Below are 20,626 nucleotides of genomic sequence, written 5' to 3' on the forward strand. Positions count from 1 at the left end.
AAGTTGCTGTCGCCAAGTCTTGATTTTCTTGTGGGTCGGTCTGTGTGTCCAGAGATGCAGTCTCCTCTCTGGACGGCAGATGGCGCCAGAGGGATCCAGGCGGAGCCGCTTTTTCCCAGCAGCCAATGAAAGGAGTTGGGCCTCGCTGTGCATGCTGGGAGGGAGTATTTCTGTGGCGGAGGCCGTTGTTCTGGGTTCTTCGCGGGTTCCTGGTTCCAGGTGCGGCACCCACCTTTAGGGTGTGCGCACATCGAGGGCCCCACCACTATGGCCTACCTGGCCTGGGGTCGCACGCTATGGGCCCTCCTGGTCTGGAGCAACTGACGCTACCTAGGGGCCCCAGTGACTGGGTCCTCCTTCTATTGAGAAGATCCCAGGCTGTATGCGGTTCGGTGGGGGATCGGCTTGAGGAAACCCGGAGGCAGGTTATCCAAAAGGGCTTGAACGAACCATCGGGGGATCTGGTGACCGGAACATTGACAGGTACACTTCTACTGTCAACCGGTGACCCTAATGCTAATTACTGGGAGGATTTGCTCAATCATTTAGCTCATCCAAGTACTAGGCCTGTGGCAGAGGTCTCACTAGAGCCAGGCCTGTGGCAGAGGCTTGTTCCTCCCAGCAACCTTAAAGTGACGGAGCATGCGTAGGATTTTTATGTGTCGGAATTGCATACAGACGATCTGAATTTCCGACAAGAACTTTTGTTGTCGGAAACATTGAGAACCAGTTTTCAAACATTTTTTATTGAAAAAATTCCGACAGCAAATGTCCGATGGAGCATACACACGCTCGGATTTTCCGCCAACAAGCTTTGTTGTCGGAAATGCCGACCGTGTGTACGCGGCATTGGTGTTCTGGATAAAGCTACCATTTTCAATATTTGTAGCAGAATTGTTTTTCTAGAAGAGCAGTATCCATTATACCAGCCTGTAAACAGCATATGACTGGAGTGGCTTTCTATTGGCTATTGTCCAACTCCATAGGGAAAAAAAATCCAATGAACAATAATGTATCTTCTGCAATTGCGCAGGTGACAGTTGCCTTCCTCCTTCTTACACAACTACTCAGCCTTGCCCTGAGGGAAGCATTGTTCTCTTAGACTGGTAATGAGGAAATCCATAAATTTCATCTGATTTAAAAAAATTCTAAACCCTGACGTGTTCCTCCTGCAGTTTAAACATTTAGTACCTATCTCCTGCTCTGACTTAGCATTATTATTATTGCATAATGTTTACATAGTTGCTGGGTGTGAAGAAACACACTCATGATAATGGGGTGGCACCAATGAATCAAAAAGGAGGTTGGTTTAAATTTCAGCTTCACATCTATAAAAGTTCCAGGTTCCAAGTACACCTTGAAGCTGTGTCCTGTCACCATCTGGGAAGATGTGTTCCAGAGGTCTTCTGCTGAGCGTCACCCTCCTGGGTCTCATTGCTGGAGGCCTATCACAGTAAGAAAATTTGATTTTATTTTTGTCTGTTCTTTAGCTGGGAAGTAGAGAGACCGCCATTGGTGAACTCTTCTGAAAGCACCAGTTCTATGGCTGTCATGCTTGTCCAATGGTTATGGTGGCTTTTTAGACACTGATCTCAAACAAGTATGGAGATCAGGATTTGTAGTTACGTGGTTTATAATTTACTAAAGCGCTGATATGAATATTAAATTATGATAATTAATAAAAGATAAATGATTAAAGCTGCAACCATTAAAAAAGTGTTCTGACACCGTGATAAATGTGATAAAATTGGCAATAGTGCGCTACAATCAACCTCTTATTAAACACAGGATGAAATACATATAGATATAAATATGTGTGGGAGAATGTAATAAGTGCAAATTAATATTCTGGTGTTATGTCCCAGTGAAGCATATATGAAAGACCAATATAATAGTACAATAAGTCCACCAATCAGTTAGACCTGTTTTTGATAGTGCAAGGTGTTGGTTATCAGATGATAGGCAACCAATTAATCTGCCAATGATTCTGTTATTTTCCTTTTAGTTTTTCCTCTGAGTGTTCTTACGCATGTTGTTTCTCATACAAAACAAAATAAATATATCATTGCTCAGTGAAAAACTACCATTAGGGTTTCCGGTGCATTTAAATCCACTCACATTTAGACAGATTGTTCAGCGTGTATTGTGAAAACGATCAGATTCAAGTAGCGTGTGTCCTCACTCCACATCCAGTGTAATCATACACGATAGATGTCGTCGCTAGGCTCCTCCCGGCGCGTTGCGCCACGTCATGTGACTTTTTCATGGGTCTCTTGAAAAAGTCACAATACGTGCTGAACAATCTGTCTAAATGTGAATGGATTTAAATGCACCAGAAACTCCAATGGTAGTTTTTTTCACGGCGCAATGATATATTTATTTTGTTGTGTATGAGAAACAACATGCGTAAGAACACTCAGAGGAAAAACTAAAGGAAAATAACAGGATCATTGGCAGATGAATTGGTTGCTAGCCGGAGTGCTTATCAGGAAGACTATCGTCTGATAACCAACACCTTGCACTATCAAAAACAGGTCTACCTGATTGGTGGACTTATTGTACTATTATATTGGTCTTTCATATATGCTTCACTGGGACATAACACCAGAATATTAATTTGCACTTATTACATTCTCCCACACATATTTATATCTATATGTAGATCAGGATTTGTGACTTTGCTTTGCCTTTTCCAATCTGTTTGCTTGGATCTGGGACTTAGAAAATACTAAAGCCAGAAGCAGCCATTTGACTATTGTTTCCAGATAGAGGTCAGCAATAGGGATTAGCCAAACTGTCAGTATGGACAGGGTTTGGCAATCTTCAAAGCCGACCCCCATTAAAAATCAATGGGGGCCAAACTTTTTTAATTAAAAGTATCTATTTTCTGGTCTAATAGACTAAGAGTTGCCAAAAAAAGCATAGGGGGGGGGGGGGGGGGGACTTTGAGCACTGTCCTGGGGAAAATGTGCCAGTACAAAACATTAAAAAAAATCCCATTTGGCTGGCAGCAGTGATTTTTATTTTTTTAAAGCGCTGACATTTGCAAAAGAAAATGGTTAAAATTTGCCAACAAATTGCATTTTCCTTCTGGCTTTTTTTTTATAAAAAGGCTCCCGGATGCCTCCAGAGGTCTCCTAAAGTATTTGGGGGACTTTAAGCGGGGTCTGTGTGTGTGTGTGTTTTTTTTTTTTTTAAAGGAGCCAGAAAATAAATGTAATCTGCTGTAAATTTATATCATATTTTTTTTTTTTCATTTGTAAATTTCACTTTTGCTGTAGCATATCTCTGTAAAGTCCCCCACCCCCAAAAAAATGCATACCAGACCCATTGGGGTTTAGTTACTAAAGGAAAATCCACTTTGTACTGCAAGTGCACTTGGAAGTGCAGTCGCTGTAGATCTGAGGGTCAGCCATCGATGATGGTGCACCATTCATCCCTCTGATGCCAATAACGGGGCACTTCTCCTTCCACTGACACCAATGATTGGGCACTATTCCTCCCACTGATATCAATGATGGGGCGCTATTCAACCCTCTGATGCCAATAATGGGGCATTTCTCCTTCCACTGATACCAATGATAGGACACTTTACCTTCCATTGATACCCATGATGGGACACTTCCTCCCACTGATAGCAATGATGGGACACTATTCTTCCCACTGGTACCAATGATGGGGCACTATTCCTTCCACTGACAACAATGATGGGGTATTGTTTACTCCCACTGATGCCAAGACATTTTCTTCCTCCGCTGGCTACAGTCTGACCCCCCTAAAGTTTAAAGGACAGTACATTGGTCCTTTGTTTAGAAAGTTTGGAGACCCTTGGTCTAAAATGTCTTTGTTTGTTTTAGTATTAACAGAAACCTTTACTGGAAACATTTGAAATGATTGTGCTTTTGTGAAAGGTAAATATAAAATATAAATCCAAATGATGAACTCTCTTTTGTGTTCCTTACTACAGATTAATCTTCGTTCCATCTGATCCCGTGCCATCTGGGTCATGCCCTTCTCCATCCAGGTATGCCTGATCTGATGTCTTCATTGGCTTGTTGAAGTTTGAGTTTCTCAGTTCTGCTCAGAGCTGACTTCTGACACGGACCTAAGATTGCCATTGTATTTAACGGCCAAGCACCCCTGATATGGGCAGATAATACAGAGTTTTAATATAGGTTGTGAACATAGGTGTGTGCAGCCTATGGCATTAGGGTGTGCACCCCAAAACTCAAACACATTTGCACATGTGTGTATGTGTATGTATACTGATGGTGTCAGGAGAGCAATGGGCGGTGTCAGTAGGGAAGGGATTGCTTGCAGTAGTTTTTATTTTTTACAATTTTTTATTTTATCTTATAAAGAATTTTTTAGGGGTCTTTGGTGTAATATTAGGAGTCTAAACAGGGGGAATCTGCACCACATGGGGTGAAGGTGTTGTATGTTATTTATATTGGGGAGTCTTTTCCTCCTGTTGCCTTCCAATGTTGGCAGCATTTTAAGAGTCATTAAGGTCCATCTGTAAGGGCTGGAATGGAGAAAGAGCTGTGGTCCTTTGCAAAATGTATTTATATAATCTCTAATCCTCACTAGCAAAAACAATTGCCAGAATCTCTATACTTAAAGAGTAATTCTAGGTATAAATATTTTACATAGTTATATTGGTTCAGCTTTGACCAATGTAACCATGTACTGTATATACCTCTACTTCAAGACCAGCCACTTGGCACAGCCACCATTCAGATGCTTTGTATTCTCTGATTGGATGAGATAGAGAGGGTAACGTCTCTGCCCCAACTCGGTAACCTTCTAGTGGCCAACCTTCTGTGTTCACAAGGCAACATGGCAAGGGACCTGTAAGCCATTGGAGATTATTCGAGTAGCAGTATCTACAACTTCAAGAGGGATTTCACAGGTATGGTGTATACATAGTTACATTGGTCCAAGCTGGCCAATGTAACCATGTAAAAAAAAAAAACATACCTGTATTTCTTCTTTAAGTAACACATAATAAAAGATGCCCCAAAGGACAGAGAGAAGAAATGGGGGGAAAGTATCACCATGAGAGAATCTGGTAAGTGTAGAATTGGTGGGATAAAAAGGTTGTAGGCTGGTTCAGAAGGATAATATAAATGGCAATACTCACATCTGGAAGGGTTGCAAGAAGCCCAGGTGGGGATCAAGCAACCTGTATCTTTTTAGAATGTGTAGAATATCGTTGTCTCTCTCTCTCTCTGTACAGAGAGTGGTTGCACTCAGTACTTGAAAGTGTTCTTCCCAAATACCTTACGCTGAAGGCAGTGGGATCTCAGTGTGTGTGATAATGGAGTCTTGCTCTTATGATTTTTTTTTTGTAAGAAAACCATACTAATGAAACAAAAATCGGACATTGAGTTCACATCCGGCAAAAAATGTATAGTCTGTACATCTATCTTTTGTCTGATGAAAAAGCGAAATTGGCTGTTAAAAGCACCGTACTAATGAGCCGAAAATCGTCAGACAGCTCGTTGTACTATTTTTTACATTCGATTTTTATATCGTGACTCACTCAAAAGTCCAGACCTAAATTCAATTAAGACCTGTGGCAAGACTTGAAAATTGCTGTTCACAGACGCTCTCCATCCAATCTGAAAGAGCTTGAGCTATTTTGCAGTTTGAAAATGTGGTCACCCTAGTGCCAGGGGAGCAGAGGATCAGGTAACTTAAAATGCTTTTCATTCTCCTCTAGATTAAATGAACATTTAAGCCTTGCATTGGGGGTGCAGGGGTAATCTTTACGTTTCCTGTAGATAGACTAAGACAAGATTCACACCTTGCTCCATAGATAGTTGGCTGTTTCTCAACAAGGTGCCGATTAAAAAAATAATAAAGTCTAATAAAAAAATGACCAAATTTTTGGGCAAATTAAAACTTCTCATTCTCATTACAGCACTGTACCCCCAAACCCCAAATGTGACTACATAATGATCGTACCATTCAAACTGACCAGCGGATCCCAAGGCACAGTCTGCACATGGCTGAAGTGTGAAGTGCCCGTCACTGTCACGGTTGACCTGCAATATTTTTCTGAAAAGTTGCCCATTGTCAGCAAACTCGTGACTTCTGAACATTATGACTGCACTGAATTCACCGTAAGTAATGTCCTTCCAGCTACAAAAACTCAATGTTCTAATATATCCTTTATACAATCCCACCATTTATAGACGCACCGCTAAGGGAGCACTAATGTCTTGCAACATCATCCTGCAATAAAGTATAAAGGGGTACTCCACCCCTGCCGTACCCCACATGTCTTCTTCCAGTAGAAGAAGTAGTAAAGAATTTAGTAAAGAAGTAGTAAAGAATTTAGTAAAGAAGTAGTAAAGAATTTGAATTTGGCCGCTCTGCAAGCGCTCTGTAACTACATGCAATGCAAGGTCATAGTTGTTAAATTAGCAGTTAGGAGATGGTTAAGATTTGAACACGGATATAACATATAGCATCAGCCCAGCTTTGGAGCCAAGGCTTTCCAGGTCAACCTTTGATGCCTATTCTTTTGCTGGCACAGGGGACACAGCTTCCTCTTCCCAAAATCAGCTCTCTGAGACCCACAGAGGGGGCTATATTCTAATTTTCTTAGACACAGGGGTGGATTGTCCCAACCACTTAGCCTCTCCAGTGAGGCTGACCTTAAGTCTCTACCTGACCCATGCCTCATGAGGCAGGTTATACATACAAGTGGGTCAAACATGATGTTCTGATGTCATCTTCAAGCCACTCTATGAAGGGAAAGCCACACTCATTTCTGGATTTGCAAACTTTTCTTCAATGCAAATACAGGTGATATTGAACTCAGCCCCCCAGACCTTCAACTCTTTTGCTGTCACCAATGTATGGCATAAATCCTCAGCAGTGAGGAGTTTTACACACAAACCTCCCAAGCTGATTGTTGGCTTTTAAGTGTCCCTCTCTCCTTGTGTGTGACTCCCCAGCCATGTTTCCTGAGCTCCATTATCCCACCTGAAGGACAGGGAGGTCAGTGAACGTCTGTTTGCTGATTTTGCCTACCTAGAATGAACATGGAAGTGACTCACATTGCATCGCTTCCATTTTCAGCTGTCACTTTCCACGGCAGATGTGGCCAGGGAAAAAGCTAATGGAACACGATTTGTACTCCATTAGCTTCAACTAAGAGCATGTGAGAAATCAGGGGTTAAAGAAAACGTGTCAGAACAAAATGCTATCACTTTTGGTCCCCTATGTGTTAAAAATAAAGTTTGGTGAAAAAAAGTGAAATAAATAATAATTACATTTACATCCTTCCGGAACCCCCCCCCCAAAAAAATGTGAGTCCTCTCTCTACCCTACATACAGTACATGCACATATGAACACCACTCTACACATGATACATATCACCCCACACGCAGGCGTGAAAGCGACAATTCTAGGCCCATAATTCAACATTGAACTAATGACCGGTAAGAGCTTTAAAGTGTTGCCTATGGAAAATTGTGGGCGCCAAAGTTTGTCATCGTTTCTTGGGCACACACAGTCCTAGGGCTCAACATGTTGGGGATCTATTTACTCTGTACAAACTCATCTTTTATTATTAACTAAACAATTGGGTTTGTATTTGATAAACCATTGTATTAATATTGTGTGACATTAAAAGTACCTCCATTTTATTTTCCAGGCTTGCTATCTCAAGAAAATATATTTTGGGGTTTTTAACCGATCTTTAGGCCTTACATTATTTTTTAAACATGCAAAATCCGCAAAAAGGAAAAACAAAAACAAATAAGGGCTCTGGCAGCAAGTAATTTAGCATATACCAGTTGTAAATATGGAATAATTTGGTGCTGTGAGTCTTTTGAACTTAAACATCTTTTTTATTATTATTATCTAGAAGAATGGGGATGGTTAAAACTCCTGTCTAGAGTTTTTTTTTTTTCCCGTGTGAGATTTTTTTATTTTAGTTCCTGACCCAGGGAAACAACAGCAAGTGAGAGAAAATCTCTCCAAAGTAAGCAAAGATCCCTAGGTAGATTCACAAAGAGTTAGGCCGGCTTATCAGTAGATAAGCCGGCCTAACTCAGAATCTACGCCGCCGTATGTTTTAAGCGTATGCTCAAACAGAGATACGCTTAAACATATCTAAGATACGACGGCTTGCGCCGTCATATCTTAGATGGCAATTTTTCTGCTGGCCGCTAGATGGTGCTTCCATTGCGGCCGGCGTAGATTATGTAAATGAGGGGATACGCCGATTCACGAACGTACGCCAGGCCGACGCAGTCGAATTACGTAGTTTCCATAAGAGATAGGCCACGTAAAGTTAGTGCTAGGCTCTAGTGGAATAGTAATGTTAAGTATGGCCGCCGTTCCCGAAATTCAAAATTTTTACGTCGTTTGCGTAAGTCGTCCGCGAATCGGGATTTACGTAGTTTACGTCCACGTCGAAATCAATAGGCCCGTACGGCGTACTTAGCCGCAATGCGCACTAGGAAATGTAGTCGCCCGGCGCATGCCCAGTGACAAAAAACGTCAAAAACGTGAGGTCAAGCCTCATTTCCATACAACACGCCCCCCTCCAACCAATTTGAATTAGGCACCCTTACGCCTGCTCGTTTTAGGATACGCCACCGTAAATTAGCAGGTAAGTTGATTTAGAATAATTACTAGCCTAGCTAATTTACGGCGGCGTAGCCTAAACGGCGCCAATGTACCTGAATCTACCTACCCCTTTTAGAAAATGATGACTAAATCACGTATTGGAAGACTTTCCCTCCTATTGTAAAATTTTGGCTTTCTCTTCACTGTCTGTCCTGATGACAAGAGTCACTAGGAAAAATGTAGACTGTGAATCTCCCCTCAAGAGAAGTGCCATATTCAGGAGAATCATCAACTTGCCTATATGGAACCTCTTCCCAACCAGCCCGGTATGCTAACAAATCCCCCTTGCAAGTAAGGTTGTGACATCTCCCTCTCCCAACTAGTTTTTTTGAAAGTGCTAGGAATAGAATAGGCTAATAAAGGCAGAGACCCTGGAAAATAAAATATTGATCTTTTTTAATGCATTAGCCCAGGGTTCGCCAAACGTTCTAAACAAAGGGCCTGCTTACTGCCCCTCAAACTTTCTGGGGGCCGCACTTTGGCCATTGTGAGTAGCAAATGCTTTGGCATCAATGAGAGTAAACAATGCTTCATCATTCTTATGAGTGGAAGGAATAGTGCCAAATGTTGGTATCAGTGGAAGGAATAGTGCCCCATTGTTGGTGTCAGCGGTAGGAATGGTGCCCAGTTTTTGGTATCAGGAGGAGGAATAGTGCCCCATCATTAGTTTCAGTGGGAGGAATAGTGGCCCATATTTGGGGTCATTAGTAGGAATGGATGCCCCATAGTTGGTGTTAGTGGGAGGAATTATTCCCCCTCATTGGTGCTCTATCATTAATACCAACAATGGGGCACAATTTATTCCACTGACACCAAAGATAGGACTCTATTCCTTCTTATGATACCAACAATTGGGACTAATCCTCCCACAGACAGCAATGAGGGGGCATCATTCCTCCCACAGACACCAACAATGGGCCAACTTCTTCCACTGACAGTCTGAGGAATAGTACTTTGTTTTTGGGGGAGCAATAGTACCCCAAGGGCCGGATAAAGGCAAGCAAGGGGCCGCATCTGGCCCCTGGGCCACAGTTTCGGGACCACTGCATTAGCCTATCCTAGCACTCTCAAAAGCACACCTGATTCTATTTGCATTAAAAGATGAACGGCATCACAGCTCAGTTATGTTAGGGTGGTAGGGTAGTAAGAAACCACTTACTTGCCTCTTTGGAGTCGCTCATTCACTAGCTGGGAGAGTAAGATGTCACACCCTTGCAAGCAATGGGAGATTTGCCAGTGTACCAGGCTAGTTGAGGGAAGATTCCATAGAGGTAAGTTGATATACATGTTAATATACTGGGGGGGAGGGGGGTGAACCTGTCCAAATTGATCCAGTTGTTATCAATGGGTTCTCACAGGTGACATGACCCTATAACCTTGGGGTCAAGGAATAAAATATTTGTGTGAGATGCATCAAATGGGGATAACCACTAAACAAGCCATGTGCCTAGTATATGATAGTCAGGTAAGGGTGTGTCTGCTTCAGAGTTTTCCTATGCAGGTGTTCTTCTCCGTTTTTTTTAACCATACTTGCCATAGGATTGGGCACCGATGCTCTGAGTATTCGGTAGATCTTAGTCAACTAGTCCAGTCAAATCTAAATGCCAAACTTGCAAGACTTTGCTGGACTTGACAGGGACAGAGCATTCAACACTGGTGAAATTTGGCCTCAGACAGATTTTCATATTTTAAACAAGTGGTGTATATAACACACTGTATACATACCCCAGGTGTTTACAGGAACTCTCATTTCTTCTTAAGGTGCCAGCAATTGGTGAAGAGACAAGCGTTTTTTTCACTTTTTCAGCTACTGGTGACAATTTTAGTGTGGCGGATCGAAAGGCTGCCGTGATTGATGTCTCGCATTCAGCCTGCTTACCTCAGAAAAACAAACCGCTATACAAGCAAAGTGAAACAAGTGAGTGCAAAGGCCACGAGGGAAGGTCAGACCTCCCCAAAACGTATCTTTTAACATAAAATTACAAATTATTGTGAAAAAATAGGTCAATGACATGCATCAAAATATTTGCAGCATTGTATTGTGAGTCTGGTCTGTTGTCATGTTGTGGATGAAGGACAATCCACCATTCCACACATGCTCTTTAAATCAGTCCAAATTTATTGTATCTCCATAAAGAAAGGTACAGCACAGGTAGATGCGTTTTAGCAGCAACGGCCTTGTTGTGAACAAGGCTGTTGCGGTTGAAACGCATCTATCTCTGCTGGATTGTGGATTGTCCTTTATCCATTCATCACTTTGGCAGCTGAGCAACTGCCCATCCTGCACGGTTGCACCCGACAGCTCAGGAGGAGTTTCATTAATTTGGGGTAGTAGCACCTTTCTTCCTTGTTGTTTATGGTGTCATGTTGTACCTCCAAGAGGGGAGGGGGGTGTTCATAATACCTAGGGCTCAACAGTTCGATATAGATAGATTTGACATGACGGTGACAATAGCGATCTGTGTCTATCGAATCTGCGGTTGAATGTGCCTAACCTAACTATTAGTCCAAGATTATTCTACATAGAGAGGAAAGATTTGACATAGAGACATGAAGATTCGACGAAGCAGCTAAAAACATATGATCGCCGCAAGCGTACATTTATGGTCGAATCCTCCACCCATAGGCTATAGAAGAATTCTAATGTTGGTTGACTAGTAATAATAATTAATAGGGTTGTCCCGATACCACTTTTTTAGGACCGAGTACAAGTATCGATACTTTTTTTCATGTACTCGCCAATACCGATTACCGATACTTTTTTTTTAATGTGTCCCTGTGTCCCCAAATGCAGCCATGTGTTCCCAAATGCAGCCTTGTCCCCAAATGCAGCTTATCCCCAAATGCAGCCATGTCCCCAAAGGGAAAGCCAAGCCGCCGCTGCCGCCTAGTTGATCAGCGTGGGGAACATTACAGCTTTCATTTGAATAGCTGTGTGTTCCCCGCCACGCCTCGTCATATATAGCCCCTCCCCCTTGTCCAGGCACTTTGATAGACAGATCACCCATCCAATCCTGGGATGGTGATCTGTCTATCAAAGTGCCCGGACAAGGGGGAGGGGCTATATATGATGAGGCGCAGCGGGGAACACACAGCTATTCAAATAAAAACTGTAATGTTCCCCGCGCTGATCAACTAGGCAGCGGGGGGGAGGGCTTGGCTTTCTCTTTGGGGACTAGACAGCGGCAGCAGCTCTCTCCGCCCCCTCTCCACCCACTCTCCAGAAAAAAAAAGTATCGGTGAAGCATCGGGAGCATTTCCGTGATTACAATTACTCGCGCAAATGCTCAGTATCGGTACCGATACTAGTATCGGTATCGGGACAACCCTAATAATTAATATAATTAATAATAGTCATATAACATTACAATTCTACTATAGCTTGTGGGCAGAACATTCAACCGGAAATGTATGATTGCGGCGTCGTACAGTTTAGCCGCTTCGTCGAATCTTCTTAGAACTGCTCCTGATCCTGCAAAGTACAGGCTATTTCTCCTTATTCCCTGGGGTAAACAGAACAATGGGGGAGTGAAGTAAGATTTAATAATATTAATTTTAAATACATTATTTCCATTTTCAATACATACCTTATTGTAGTCCCAGTGATGTCCTCACTGGGCTGGTGCTTCTTGATGCCATGCAGACAGATCATGGATGGGGCCAGCAGGGTGCCTCAGTACTCCTCGTTAGAGCTCTCAGCCCTGTGTAGCCTTACTCCGACAAGGGCCACCTAATATTGTATGTTCCTCTGTGCAGCCTTGACCCTGTAAACTTTCCAGCCTTTCCGACACTCTAGGTTAAGACATGATGTGTATACCATTAAATAAGACACCAACACAATGCAAACTGAATTCAACCTTCTTAGTTTTACTTAATCAGAGAAGGAGGATATATATAAGAGAGTGTCAAATCAGCCAAGTCCTGGAAAACAGCAGCCAAGACGCAGTTGAATGAAAATAGCAATAACCCACGAATGACAATGTTATTCAATGTAAGGCCTTGTACACACGAGCGGACCGTTTTCATCGGACATGTCCGCTAGCAGATTTTGGTCTGATGGTTGTACACACCATCAAACCAAAATCCCCCACGTATACGACACCGACGTTCTCTGACGCGGAAGTTCAATGCTTCCGCGCATGCGTCGAATCACTTCGACGTCATGCGCGGGTTCTCGGGCGAGCGGACATGTCCGATGAGTCATACTGACCATCGGACATGTCCGGCGGACATGGTTCCAGCGGACATGTTTCTTAGCATGCTAAGAAACATTTGTCCGCTGGAAACCTGTCCGATCCGCCGGAAAATTGTCCAGTCGGCCGTACAGACGACCGAACATGTCCGCGGAAACTGGTCCGCGGACCAGTTTCAGCATACATGTTCGGTCGTGTGTACGAGGCCTAACAGACATTGACAGACATTAAGCAAACAGATATTCAAAGGGTCAATAGATGATGTCAGTACTACTACTACTACTAAAGGGAAAACCCGGGCAGGCCTATAGTACCTCTAATCCTAATGCTGACTTTTAATAATCGGACACTTACCTGTCCTGGAGTCCAGTGATGTCGGCACCGCAGCTGTTTCCATCAGCTGACGGGTGAATTGCTTAAGGGAACCTGGCAGTGAAGCCTTACGGCTTCAAACCGGGAACTCTACTGAGCATTCAGGAGGCTCTGCTCCTCTCTCCTACTGGCCCGGTGGCCAGGGGAGGAGGAGGGAGCCCCAGCCGTGACGTCAATACCCACGGCTGAGGCTCCCAGAAGTGGAGAAAGCATACCTGTGAAAGACGTATGCTGTCCCCCTCCCCCTCAAAGGTGCCAAATGTGGAACCGAAGGGGGGGGGGGGGGAGTACAAAGAGTGCAAGTTCCACTTTTGGGTGGAACTCCGCTTTAAGAGCAAAAAGGATAGCGTTCTTAATATATTATCTTCACCAGCAGTTAGAGCTCAGAGAAGCAAAAGATCCTTAAGAATGGCAAAAGTGGTCAGCATTCAGAGCAGAGATACTTGGTATGACTAATGACAGGTCCCCTTGCAGTCTGCCTGCCACCTCTGCTGTCAGCAATGATGCAAGGATACTTCTGGGGTGACGGAGCAAAGTTTGGCCTATTCGATCTGGAACTGCAGTGGCAGTGGGTGGCGTGGTAGGCCGCAATCCTTCAGACGGAGTGGCGGACCGAAAAATGGAAGATAAGTCTGCAGTGTCAGATAACAGTAGTCCTTTCACGGCTACAAAAGCAGTGGGCTGGCTCTTGGGAGGAGTGAAAGGATCACTAAAGGATTTTTTTTTTAGCTAAATAGCTTCCTTTACCTTACTGCAGTACTGGTTTCATGTCCTTATTGTTTGTTTTTGCTTTGAAGTTGCTGTAATTCTGCTGTGATCTCCACACTTCCTGGTTGCCTGTTTCCTTGTAACCATCATACTGGGAGTTTTTCACGGTGGTCTAAGCTGTCATTACTGTGTGTCTAAAACTTAACAGAACCAATCAGATTCATTTTAAAAACAAAACACTGCCCTGGATTTGTTTGTTTTTGTTCTGTGGGTCTCTCTAGTTCACAGGAACATGAAACCAGTTTAAAAGTGAAACTAACCTGCAGGCACATTATATGATTGATTTTTATCTATTTGTAATCATTTTTAAAAGGAATCAGTTAACTATTATGTCTCTATACCCTGTAAACAGTCATTTCAGCAAAAAACAATGTTTTCCTTTAGTGACCCTTTAAGAAAATATCAAAATGCCTTGACGGGCGAGTGTCAGTATGGAGGAGTGAGCGCTCTTAGGCAGGCTGTATTTACTTGCAGACCACCCTAGGTAATGCCCACATGTGATGCTAAGCTTCCATTATTGAAAGAACTGAAATTCTAGAAAATGCTGGATATCCTCCATCCATGAAATGAGATGGGCTCTATTTCACTTGCTGCAACTTCTAAGGCATACTGTGAGATGCTCTCAGTGTGCAGTGAAATCATGTTAAGCAATTTAAATACAAGAGTTTAGCTCTGAATTTTTTTTATTTCATGTTTTTTTCATGGTGATGTGCCCCCTGGAGGTGGCATCCCAAGGAGGGGGGTCCACCTGGTTTCGGCTAGGTGTACCATGGGCTACCTTGCCTCTTTGAGGAGACTCACACCTCTGGAGGTTTAGGGTTAGAGGTCCTTTCACTTCAGAGGACTGGCCATTCTGTACCCTTTGTGGACTTTTTAGTGTTCTGTGATTTCAGGGTTCACTTTTTTTTGTTCAGTGGTTCAATAAACATATGTATGAGTGCTTTAAAATTCATTTAATTTTTTTGTTTAGCTTCTAGATTCCAACCTTACCAAGCTCTATCCAAAAATAAAACAATTTGTTGGGTCTATCTCCTATGTTACAGTTTATGCCAGATGTCCCTTTAACATTCTTTTCCTTTTCCGCAGTAAAAATAAGGATGCCATGTTACGATGAAAACCTGAAGCAAGTTGTAAAAAATGTAAGACTTTTATAATGTTCTGCTCTTTAAAAAAATACTTTCAGGCTTCAGGCAGCTTACTCCCAATGATTTGGCAAAAATAATAATGTAATGATCTCATTGTGTTCCCCATATAGTACATGGCCAACCATAGTATTTTAGCATTCCCTATGTGCAGAGATCACTGCCCTTCCATCGAAAACATGGTAATGGTCCTTACCCACCTGCCAGATGACCATACAGCTTCCCGTTTGTACTCTGCATTACGCAATGGTTTTACTTAATGGAAAGAGTGAGTACAGGTGCACAACTGGCAAGGCACTCATGTATTAGAATGCCAGTTATCTGCTCTACCATTGTAAAGAAAAGATTATTAATATACTATATGGCCTAAGGTCTGTGGATGTCTGCCCATCACCTTTACATGAGCATATTGGACATTCCAAATTAAAACCATGGCCTTTATAATGGACAGCCTTTACAGTTAAAGCAGCTTCAGCATATGAGCTTGGACATCCTATTTACAAAACCATGGCCATTAATTTGGAGTTGGCTTTGCAGTTGAAGCTATCACTGCCTCCACCCTTCTGGGAAGGCCTTCCACAAGTATTTCGAAAGTGTGATTTTTTGTTCCCATTTCGCAAAAAAGAACATTTGTAAAAGGCATTTGGATGAGAAGACCCGACTCCCATTCGGCGTTCCAATTCATCCCAAATGTGTTCAGTAGGGTTGAGGTCAGAGCTCTGTGAAGGACACAAGTACATCCAAACTCACCAAACCATGTAATTATGGAGCTGGCTTTGTACACAGGGGTACAGTCATGCTAGAACAGAAAAGGGCATTCCCCAAACTGTTACCACAAGGTTGGAAAAACACAATGCCTTTGTATGATGTAGTATTAACGGAACCCTTCACTGGAAACTCTTGAACTTATTTGGAGGGGGGTCCACATATGTTTAGCGAAATGGTGTGCTTCAACCGCTGTGTGTATTGGTGTATAAACAATGCTAAATGAAACAAATCATTTATTTACCACTTTTTGATTAATATATTTTCTTTTTTGTTTTACAGTTCACAAAAGTTACACTTGTGGTAAGACTTGTCTTTTTTTTTATTTTAGTTAATGTTTTTAGTAATCCCCCCCCCCTTACATCAGAGTCACCCCTTACATCAGGATCCTTATTGGAGCCCCCCTTTCATGAGGGTCCCCATCAGAGTCCCCCTTACACCTTGGTTCCACAACTGAGTTCCTCCTTACATGAAGGTTCTCATCAGAGTGCCTCCTAACATAGGAGCCTCTGTTACATCAGGGTCCCCTCTTAAATTAGGGTCCCCATATGAGCCCCCTTTGCATCAAGGTCCCCATCAGAGCCACTTTGTATTTGAGTCCCCCTTTCAACAGGGTCCCCTTCAGAGTCCCTATTACATTTTGGTCCCCATCTAAATTTCCCACAGAGCCCCCCTTTACATTAGAGTGAGTGAGTGAGTGAGAGACTTGTAAAGCGCAACACATGCGAACTGAATCGCCTCTGGGCGATTACATCAGGGTCCTCCTTACATTAGGGTACCATTATGAGCCCCCTTGCATGAAGGTCCCCATCAGAGTCCCCTGTTACATCAGGGTCCCTATCAGAACCTCCCCTTATATCAAAGTCCCTCCTTACATTAGGGTCCCAATCACATCAGTGTGCCCAATACCCCTCTTACTAAAGCAAAAAGTACAAAACCATAATATATTCCTTTAAAGCTTTAGTATTTTGGAAGTTCTTGGATGTTTTTTAAAGCCAGATTCCAACTATATCCTTTATTCTTGCTTTCCCATGCTATGTATGTGCTGTCTGGGGATCTGATTTCTTTGTGACTCCATGTGCTTTAAATGACAGAAATACGTTGCGCATGAAGTGACATGGTACTTCCTCTGCATAATAACAATGGTTAAGAATGAATATGTAAAAGTCACTGATGAGAATCTTAGGATAAGGCTTGTTTTGTTCTTCTACAGATCATAGCCCATGCAAGGGTTATCTAGCAGAAATCTAAAGTATGCATATATACAGTATTACCATTATCAATCATCAACTCCCATGCTTCGTTTATGTTTCTAAAGGACCCAAATGGAGCGCGCGTGAACCAAATTCTGAATCCCACGTTAGACCATGGTGTGGTGACAGTGGACTTCCTAACATCTGAGCGCTCACGGCTCGGGTATTGGAGTATACAGTTTGAAGATGATAAGGGAGCAATTGAGTACACATCTGCAGAGCTTCAGAGATACGGTGCGTTGAATTGTATCCCCCTTGTAACTGATGTAGTGAATATGCGGGTGGCACTTCCTCCATGTTATCCTCCTTGTTGGGCGCCAAGTGTGGGTCACATAGGAGGCCTACCCTGGCGTGGGTTCTTTTGGGCTATGCTGGGCACCTTGAACAGGGTCACTGTTACCTATAAGGGCTTTTAAAGCATCAAGCATGGAAAATATAGGGATGAATCACGGGTGCATGCAATTTCATGGCTTGGCAGGTAGGGTATCTATTTACTAGGTGCAACCTCATCTTTTCTATTTTACAAAAAATAAATGGATAAATGATTTAGTTTGTATGCCTTAAAATTAACTTTAATGTATTTTTTACTGAAATTTTGCATTTTGTAAACCATTGCACTAATATCATGCAAGGGAAAATGTACTGTCCTTCAAACTTTAGGGGGGTGGACTGTGGTCAGTGAAGGAAGAAAATGTCTTAGCTTCAGTGGGAGTAAACAATACCCCATCATTGGTGTCAGTGGAAGGAACAGTGCCCTGTCATTGGTATCAATGGAAGGAACAGTGCCCTGTCATTGGTATCAATGGAAGGAATAGTGCCCTATCATTGGTATCAATGGGAAATTGGTGTTTAATTGTTGGTGTCAGTGAGAGGACTAGTGTCCCATTATTGGTGTTAGTGGCAGGAACTATGTCCCAATGTTGTTAACAGTGGGTGGGATACTGCCCCAAGGGCCTGATAAAAGCAAGCAAAGGGCATTATCCAGCCCCCAGGCCGCAGTTTGGAGATCACCACAGCATGGTAGACTCTTCCTAATATTGAAGGGATCTACAGGTCTTGCATCCATTGCAAATGCAAACAGGGCCGTTTGAAGGAATTTAGGGGCCCCAAGCAAAATGGGGGCCCCCAAGCACCACCTCGAACAGCAAACCTACATTAGCGCTACATTAATTTTTTACACCCATGTTCTTACTCCCCCCCCCCCCCCCCCCCCTAGTCCCTATGTTTTTCTTTTCTCACCTCCCCTTCTTCCCTGTAGGCTGTAGTGTGGCCGAGCTCCTCTTCCTCCTCTTAGTCTGGTGTTCTATCATTATGGGTCCCCAGTCCCCTATCATATAGTACCGGGGCCGGGCCGGGTACCGCACGGTACAGGAGATTCAGTTTCCTGTGTTCCCGGCCGGACTGAAAGGAAGTGAGCACTCAGTGTGCACTTCCTGTCAGTCCGGCCTGGAACCGGAAACTGAATCTCCTGTACCACACGTGGTACCCAGCCGGACTGACAGGACTCCAGAAGGAAGGAAAAGGAGCTTGGCCACGCTACAGCCTGGGAAGGAGAAGTTGGGGGCTCCAGGCAAGCTCGGGGCCCCAAGCAATTGTTTGTTTTGCCTGTCCTGTAGCGACGGGCCTGAATGCAAATAATAGGGGGTCTATTTTTTAATCTTTGAGTAGGGGGCAAAGCAAAAGCAATGCAAATCATTCCTGTATACCTATGGGCAAAATTTGAAACCAGGACCACTTTTTTGTTGAGTGTAGGCTGACACTGACCAACTGCATAATGCAGCATTAAAAAACAAAACAAAAACAAATTGCAGAATTCAGAATTAATGGGTTCACATGAGAAACAGGTCACAAAAAAATCATTATAGCCACCTACACATGAAACACATACCCCACTGCTATGGATGGAGCCTCATACACCCATTACTGTGGGACTATAATGCAGGAGTATCAGGGACAATGTATACAGCACGTGTCCTTCTAGGATGAGAGTTGATGATGTTGTCATTCATTTTCAGAGCTACCAAGATTTGATTGGAAAGCCACTTGTCCCAGCACCATCTCTGTTTTGGACGAAACGGCTGAAATTACTGGAAATGCACAGTAAGTACAGTCAAAGCTCACAAACCTATAAACCTACTCATACCATGAGGGCATGTTCACATCACAGTGGCAAGGTAACAGCTGGAAATGGTGCATGCATGAATTTTTGGTCCATTGTGATACATTGGGAAGCCCATTTAAACAAATCGGCTTTATTGCGATGCAACTGCATTTAACACAAAGCAGTGGACTGGACTGTTGTAAATGGCCCTGTTGTGTTTCAGATGCTGCTTTATGCACTGATATATCTCCTTAGGCCCAGTTGTCCAGACAGTATATTCAGGGCCGATCCACCCTATAGGCTCACTATGGAAGCCACTTAGGGCCCCACAAAGCTGCAGGGGGCCCCCCAAATTACTAGAGGCCCCGCCTGGTAAGAAGTCGTTTTTGGCCCCTCACCCCACTTCTCAACTCACTGGCTGCATGGGAGAAGAGGTAAGAAGTCAGCACCCCTGCCTTCTCACTTTAATGCAGTGTTTCTCAATTCCAGTCCTCAGGCCCCCCCAACAGGTCAGGTTTTCAGGATTTCCCTCAGATGAAAAGGCTGTGGTGATTACTAAGGCAGTGAAACTGATCAAATCACCTGTGCAAAATAATGGAAATCCTGAAAACCTGACCTGTTGGGGGGGCCTGAGGACTGGAATTGAGAAACACTGCTTTAATGTAAGATGTCAGTTCCGATAGCAGAACACCCCTCCCCCTTCTCAACTTTAATATTTAATGTGACATGTCATTTTGCTTAGGGCCCCATGGAGGTCAGGATCGGCACTGAGTATATTCACCTGCTGACTTGGCACCATCCACAAGCAGCTTTAGGCCACTTTCTGACGGAGGAGACCCCATCTCAATCAGAAAGGGCTCCCTTGACAGGAGAGGGGGCAGATGACACATCCGTATCTACTTTGTATATGCAGAGCAGACACGGACTGAGCCGTTCTGTTCTATGGGTGGCTGAATGTAAATGGACTCCAATGTCCATTTACACTCAACTACCCTCCAATTGGATTTGCCTAGATCCATTTTCTTTAGGGAAGTGGATCGGGCCTGGAGGTAAGCAGTTGTAAACGGATACAAGTCTGTTTATACCCATCATGACTGAACTGTCCGATCTGGTCCACCTAAAAAACTGGTGGACCCGATCAAACCCGCCGTGTAAAAGGGGCCTGACTCTTTAAGACACACAAATCGAATCCAACACAATTTTACTTTTACTGATTTTCCAGTTTTGAAGTGTTAGAAGATAATGATCATTCTAAGCTCTGTCTCTGAGAATAAGTAACACTGGACTGAGGGAACATGGAAGAGATGGGGAGGGTAGGCAATACTAAACCAAATAGCACTAAACAGGAGGGGAGGACAGAGAAAGATATCAAAATCACATTA

General features: G+C 43.3%; 1 protein-coding gene across 3 annotated transcripts in view; it reads left to right on the top strand.

Moving 5' to 3' along the window:
• The first annotated feature begins 1,344 nt into the window (after positions 1 to 1,344).
• LOC120946917 (ovostatin-like) overlaps positions 1,345 to 20,626 on the top strand; it is a 136,150-nt gene continuing 116,868 nt past the window's right edge. For all 3 annotated transcript variants that reach the window (XM_040361741.1, XM_040361740.1, XM_040361739.1), the window contains exons 1-8: positions 1,345 to 1,453; positions 3,968 to 4,024; positions 5,927 to 6,128; positions 10,412 to 10,568; positions 15,070 to 15,122; positions 16,173 to 16,193; positions 17,209 to 17,377; positions 19,159 to 19,243. In XM_040361741.1, the coding sequence (XP_040217675.1) occupies positions 1,389 to 1,453; positions 3,968 to 4,024; positions 5,927 to 6,128; positions 10,412 to 10,568; positions 15,070 to 15,122; positions 16,173 to 16,193; positions 17,209 to 17,377; positions 19,159 to 19,243 (809 nt within the window). In that variant the 5' untranslated portion in view covers positions 1,345 to 1,388. The remainder of the gene's footprint in view (positions 1,454 to 3,967; positions 4,025 to 5,926; positions 6,129 to 10,411; positions 10,569 to 15,069; positions 15,123 to 16,172; positions 16,194 to 17,208; positions 17,378 to 19,158; positions 19,244 to 20,626) is intronic.

The sequence above is a fragment of the Rana temporaria genome, chromosome 8, assembly GCF_905171775.1.
Source record: "Rana temporaria chromosome 8, aRanTem1.1, whole genome shotgun sequence".
Classification (NCBI taxonomy): domain Eukaryota; kingdom Metazoa; phylum Chordata; class Amphibia; order Anura; family Ranidae; genus Rana; species Rana temporaria.